At 45.9% G+C, this 6,834-nt stretch overlaps 1 protein-coding gene across 1 annotated transcript in view; it reads right to left on the reverse strand.

Moving 5' to 3' along the window:
• The window catches only part of DDX20 (DEAD-box helicase 20), a 10,714-nt gene extending 5,897 nt beyond the window's left edge, over nt 1-4,817 (reverse strand). The window contains exons 1-7 of the mRNA XM_040626900.1: nt 4,333-4,817; nt 3,859-3,953; nt 1,868-2,036; nt 927-1,041; nt 431-573; nt 148-286; nt 1-54 (exon numbers count right to left, since the gene is read on the reverse strand). Of these exons, the coding sequence (XP_040482834.1) occupies nt 1-54; nt 148-286; nt 431-573; nt 927-1,041; nt 1,868-2,036; nt 3,859-3,953; nt 4,333-4,633 (1,016 nt within the window). The 5' untranslated portion in view covers nt 4,634-4,817. The remainder of the gene's footprint in view (nt 55-147; nt 287-430; nt 574-926; nt 1,042-1,867; nt 2,037-3,858; nt 3,954-4,332) is intronic.
• Between the last annotated feature and the right edge of the window lie 2,017 nt (nt 4,818-6,834).

The following is a 6,834-nucleotide window of genomic DNA, read 5'->3' on the forward strand; positions in this document are numbered from 1 at the left end:
ATGCACTCAGCAGGAAAGCCTTTAGAAGAAAGGATATCTGCCAAATGTTGTGCTCTATAAAAATAACATAGAGGATTATAATTTTATAAATATGGCCCTACATCTTTTATTTCACAGGCTCCCAGGTGACCTCTTAAGGTACATTACCTGCTGTGCAAATTAGAAAAGACTAAGGCTTGGTTAAACGGAATTCTGCTGAACAGTTCCTGTAAATGCTGAGCCTTTTCCTCAAAAATCTTATGGGCCAAAGGGTATGAATTGACAATTTTGTAATATTGCTTCAAACCTACAAAGAAGTCAAGAGTCTTCTGTTAAAACAAACATATTTGCTATATCCTAATAGCAAATATGAAAGCAACAGCGAACTAGGCAAGGGAAAGCTCCAGAATATCACATACGAGGAATATAAGTACCCAATATCCATACTCACCTATGAGACTCGGATCACTGGAATTTAGTCTTACAAAAGTGGGATCTCTCATGTACTTTGTCAAAGCATTAGCCAAAAATTCAGGGTAGGTAGCTGATACTGCCAACATCTGTTTACTGGCAGGCAAGGAAGAATAAATCCAGCTACAAAACAGAAGAGAAATACACACCATGGAAACCAATCACAGTAACTACCACCTGGAAGCCGAAAATAGACACTTTAGGACACCATTTTAATAGTCAAGCAAGGGGGCACCTGGGTGGCTCAGTCGTTAAGAGTCTGCTTTCGGCTCAGGTCATGATCCCAGGGTCGTGGGATCGAGCCCTGGGATCCGCCACCCCCCCACCCCCAGCATTGGGCTCCCTGCTCAGCAGGAAGCCTGCTTCTCCCTCTCCCACTCCGCCCACTTCCCTCTCTCACTGTATCTCTGTCAAAGAAATAAAATCTTAAAAAATAAAATAAAAATAAAAATAGTCAAGCAAGTTATTTCTCTTACTTTATTTGCTCCTGGAAGCTGCCTTCTTCTAAAAGCTTATCTGCTTCATCAAGAATAAACAGACGTATACTGCCTGGGTTCAAGTAGTCAAGTTCTATCAGTTGTTTAATTCTGCCTAAATACCAGAAAAAAAATATTGAAATATTTAAGATGCACTGAATATGTGCAAATCTCAGCCAATGTTGTTATCCTACTTACTCACAGGTTATACTGCTGACCTTCTTGACCCGACCCTATTATGCATTTATACACTGAACCACAAATCAGAAATTGAGTTCTGATCCTGCCTAAATCCATTACTTTATCCTCACATTTCACCACCAACAAGTATGGATCAAAACACTGTTCCCATCAAAAGACTTGAATGCTAAGGCCCTGAATACTAAATTCTGATTTGAGTGATTCACAACTGAATGATTAATAAAGAAGCAAAGAATAATCCCAATCCATGGCTTAGAAAGGCTCCCTGAAAATCATCTCATTCCTCCTCTTTTCAAAAACCAATTCCATACGTGTGCTTAAACATTCTTAGGAATGGAGATTTCGGGGCGCCTGGGTGGCGCAGTTGTTAAGCGTCTGCCTTCGGCTCAGGGCGTGATCCCGGTGTTCTGGGATCGAGCCCCACATCAGGCTTCTCTGCTAGGAGCCTGCTTCTTTGTCTCCCACTTCCCCTGCTTGTGTTCCCTCTCTCGCTGGCGGTGTCTCTCTGTTAAATAAATAAAATCTTAAAAAAAAAAAAAAAGAATGGAGATTTCATAAGTTCTGTTAGTAATCCAGTCACGTGTCTGTATTTCACTGGTCTAAGCCTCTTCATTTATAATCTTCAAAATAATTATCATAGTTATTAAAGATTCCCATATTCTTACCTCAATTACTTTACTTACACGAAAAGTGTTCAGTTCCTTAAAAGCCACCCAGTTACAAACAGGATGATATCTTACCAGGAGAGCCAACAGCAATATGACACTTCTTAAGTCTGGTTTTGTCTTGTGATAATGGAGTCCCTCCAATAAAGACATGACACTCTAAGCCTTCCATTTTTATTCCAATGGCTGTAATCACAGAATGTATCTGTACAGCAATTTCTCTTGTAGGAGCCAAGATCAAAATCTAAAAAAGCATAAAATATGTATACCTTTAACAAGTCAGTGGAATAGATACACGTCATTGGCACATTCGTACTACAGTGAGCTATTTTTCATTTGAACAATCATTTTAAATGATGAGCTTTTATTAACAAGGGAAACTATTCCATTCATTCACTTACGTAGTCATTCAGCAAATATTAAACAAGAACCTACTATATGTACTAGGCAACATGTAAGTTGCTGTGGAGTCAACAGTCAACAATACACAGTCCAGGGGCGCCTGGGTGGCTCAGTCGGTTAAGCGTCTGCCTTGGGCTCAGGTCATGGGATCGAGCCCCGCATCGGGCTCCCTGCTCAGCGGGGAATCTGCTTTTCCCTCTCCCCTCAGCCTCCTCCCCACGGCTCACGTTCTGTTTCTCTCTCAAATAAATAAAATCTTAGGAAAAAAAAGAAGAAACAATACAGAGTCCTTGCTCTCATGGCACTTTCATTCTGTATAAGAAGATATACAATAAACATACATACATGATGACATGAAATGAAAAGTGCTATAAAGAAAAATCAAACAGGGAGAAGAGAGAAGTAACAAGGGAGGGAAGGATTTATTTTAAATGGGGTAATCCAGGAAGGCCACTAAGGGAGTAACATTTGAGCAGAGACCTAAATGTACACCACAGAGTAGAGCTAGCTGTGTGACACCCGGGGAATTGTTTTCAAGAAGAGAACACAGCAAATGTAAAGGCCTTACGACGGTAACGTTCTTAGTGTGCTTGAGGAACGGCAGGGAGGCCCATGTCACTGGACCAAATCAGGGGCAGATATCTAGGCCCAGGAAAAAGGAGCCTTGAGGCTCACGGTGAGAACTCTGTAATATAACAACTGGAGGACAAGGGGAAGCTACATGTTCTCAGCTATGAGAAGAAAAACATTTTAAAAAACCAAAAAACAAAAAGCTAGAGGAAAATATGCCCAAACAGTTAACAGCAGTTTCTTTCTGGGTAGGTAAGATTATGTGCTGCTTCCTGGTGCTTCTTCTCTAAATTTTCCAATTTTCAAAAATGAATATGTATTACTTTCAGAACACAAAGATCTGAAGTTTAAAAATACAAATTTGTTTTACGGAATTTATTCAGCGTTTTGGCATTTCACCTACTGCCAAATTGTCAGAAGCCAAAATCTCAAAAACGTCTCAAATTCACAAGTAGAATAGCTTAGGTCTTTGGGAAGCAGAAGGATTTCCTATGTGCATAACCCAGGATTTGGTGGTTATAAGACTCAAAAAGCTTTGAATATGGATGTACTGGCATACTGTTTATACATAACATGGGCTCAGCAAAACTTTGTTGAAGAAACGATCCCCAAACCTCAACCTCTTAATTTGGGTAAGGCCATCTTTAGACCTATTCCAAGATGGGAGATCAATAGGACACACTCCCAGAGCTCTAAGAACCACCTGCAGTTACCAGCAAAAGCCAGAGCACCACGTTATCATCAATCAGGCCAAATACTAAATCCTACCACAATTGGGTCAGCAAGTAAACAAATAAAGAAAATTTTCTGTATATTTAGGTAATAAAAAAATTGACACACATGGCAGACTTAATTTAAGATGCAGTAACAGAAATTTCCAAACTTCTAACACTAATGACAGATCCTTGGTCACCATCCACACCACCACCCCTCAACGGCTTTAATGTCTACTTTACTTCTATACTTTTCATATGGCTTAACTCAATCATTCATCAAATTCATCTCTTCTGTCTCTCAGGAGGTACTGGTATTGCATCCAACCTATGATAAAATCCATATAACATACCCTCCTTCGGGTCCTGAGCTACACTCACCTGGGTACTTAGGTTTTCAAGAACAAGCGAGTCCAAAGCAATGGTAGAGAACACACAGGTTTTCCCAGTGCCAGATTTGGCTTGAACAATTAAATCTGAGAAGACAAAAAAAAAAAAAAAAAAAAAATCACTAGCCAGTACTGACTAAAGCAGCTTAGATACCAAAATGAAATCACAGAACCAGAAGAGTCTACAGAGATCACCTAGTTGGCACCTTCGTTCTTAGTTAACTCAAAAAAGCGAGAGGTCATATCCAGAAACATGCCTCTCCCCTGAACCTCTACCGTTCATCTTCTCGAATTGAGAGCCATCTGTCACTGTGCAAAGGGCCGTAACCATCTTCCCATTGAACACCGCGTCTCGTTGTACAAAAGAGGAAACTGAGGCTCGAAGCCGCAGGCCGAAGCCTGCACCGGCGGCCGCCTCGGGGCTCCTCCCGGACCCTCCCGGCCCGAGCACGGCCCCCGCCCTCACCGAGCCCGCAGCGCCCCAGCGGGATGGCCTTAAGCTGCACCGGCGAGGGCCGCTCGAAGCCGGCCGCCCGCAGCCCCTCCAGCACCGGCCGCGACAGCAGCAGTGACTCGAAGTCGGCCGGCTCCGCCAGCAGCACGTCCCCCGTGCGGGTCCGCGGACCGCTGACGTCGTGAGCCGTCCGCAGGCTCCGCACCGGCCCGGGGACTGGCTCCGAGGCCGCGAGCTGTGCTGCCACACGCTCCGCCGGCATAGCGGCCTCCACCGTCGCTAAGGCCGCCGGGGCTTCAAACGCCGCCGCCATCGTCGCCGCGCCGCCGGATCTCGCGGTACTTGAGGCGAGGGAGGGAGTCTAAGAGCGAGAAGAAGAAAAACTTTATTGGCAGTCCTCCCGGGAAGACACGGACACGCTTGGCCTCGGAGAGGGGCGAAGGGACGGAAGTCGGAGGCTGAGGAAGTCTCGGTAACAACGATAACGACAAGAAATGTGGCCGGAGGAAGGCGGGAAGAGGGAGGAAGGGGAGGAGGAGGCTACCGGGATGCGGCCGCGGGCGGCCTGCAGAGGGCGCCACGCGCTCACGGTGGGGGCGCCGCCCCGCCTCCGGGGCTTCCGTGGGCGGTCCGGCCAGCCCCGCGCCCCGCCCCGCCACCCTCACAACGCGGGCTTTGTGATGCGCGCGGGGCGTCACGCTCCCCGCCTCTCGGCCGCGGGCGGCTGGCGCCTCTGGCCGGGTCTGTCCCCGCCAGCCCGGATCTCCGAGCGCAGCTAGACGGGACTTACCCGTCGTCCGGTCCGCGTCTGTCTTGGTACCGCTTCGCTCATCTCTGTCCCCAGCCCCAGCACCGTACCCGGCACACTGAGCTCGCATACCGTCCATTGACTTGCAGCCAGGCCCCGACTGACCCCTCCCAAAGCCCTGGCTGGGCTTCAGACCTCTCTGAACTTAGATCTGGACATCCATCTGCCTTCTCAGCAGCGCCACTCAGAAGTCTGATAGACATCCCAAATCTATCATGTCATCTGTGTGCTGCTCCTGTCCCTGGCGCTATGCACCACCATCTCACGGGTGACAACTGACAATCTTTGCCACTTTCCCTTCCTTTGGGTCTCTGCTCAAATATCGCCTTTCCAAAGAGGTCGGTCCTAACCTATTATTTTTTAATAAGTTTTTAAATTTAAATTGAATTAGCCAGCATATGGTACATCATTAGTTTCAGATAGAGAGTTCGGTAATTCATCAGTTGCACAGAACACCCAGTGCTCATCACATCACCTGCCCTCCTTAATGCCCATCACCCAGTTACCTCAATCCCCACCCACCTCCACTCCAGCAACCCATAGTTTGTTTCCTGTAGTTAAGAGTCTCTCATGGTTTGTCTCCCTCTCTGATTTCTTTCCACTCAGTTTTCCCTCCCTCCCCCTATGATCCTCTGTGCTGTTTCTTATATTCCACATATGAGTGAAACCATATAATTGTCTTTTCTCTGATTGACTTATTTTGCTCAGCATGATACTCTCCAGTTCCGTCCACGCCCATGTATTTTAATTCCAGTAGAGCTAACTAACAGCATTATACTAGTTTCAGGTGTAAGACAGCGATTCAACCATCTGTACATTACTCAGTGCTCATCATGAGAGGCGTACTCTTTAACCCTCATCCCCTATTTCACCCTGACCTATTATTATCATCGAACCTAGTTCCCCCATCCCCTGAGCTCCCCCACCTTTCCCACCACTCTCTGTTCCCTTGTTCTGCTTTATTTTTCTTCATGGTACTTACCACTACCTGAGATTGTGTTTATTGTCTGGCTCCCCCACTCTATGAGGACAGGGACCTGGCTAGTTCTTTCCTGTATTCCTAATGGGAAAAAACCAGATCTGAAACATAGTGAGTGCTCAATATTGAATAAAAGAGCTCCTAATGAGCAAGTCTTAGTCATAATTCCAAATTTAAATATTTCTGGAACCTGATCTTATTCACAATTCCAAACCTAAAGAGATTCTGCATCCAACTCCCAGCTTTTTCTTTTGTCCTTATATCATCATTCTGATTGTTATCTCTCCCCCTATTTTCACACATGTGCAGGTACCCAGATTCCAAATGTGGGGGGAGGGGTTTTTTGGCAAGGTATTCCCATTGGAAAAAGGTCCCAAAGATTTTGCTTAGAAATTTAGGAAACATTGAGAAAATGTCAACTGTCCATGTGGAAGAGGGGGGCCTGTTGGGAGCGGGCACTGAATTTTCCAGGCTTCCTCTGAGTACCCCCCACCCCCATCCACCTAACCCCCACACCCCATACCTGGGATTATTCTAGACTCCACCATCTACCATCCCTCTCCTTTTCTAACAATTACCTGGGAGCCAGGTAATTTGACCGCCACATATTTTATTTATTCCTCTGTCCAGTCTCCCAGGCATGTATCCTATTTTAAGCCCCTCTATCCTCCTAGCTGTTGAAAGGACCTCCTGAATGGTCCCCCTGCTGAGTTTCTTCACACACCCC

Source organism: Ursus maritimus, unplaced genomic scaffold, assembly GCF_017311325.1.
Source record: "Ursus maritimus isolate PB19 unplaced genomic scaffold, ASM1731132v1 scaffold_12, whole genome shotgun sequence".
Taxonomy (NCBI): Eukaryota; Metazoa; Chordata; class Mammalia; order Carnivora; family Ursidae; genus Ursus; species Ursus maritimus.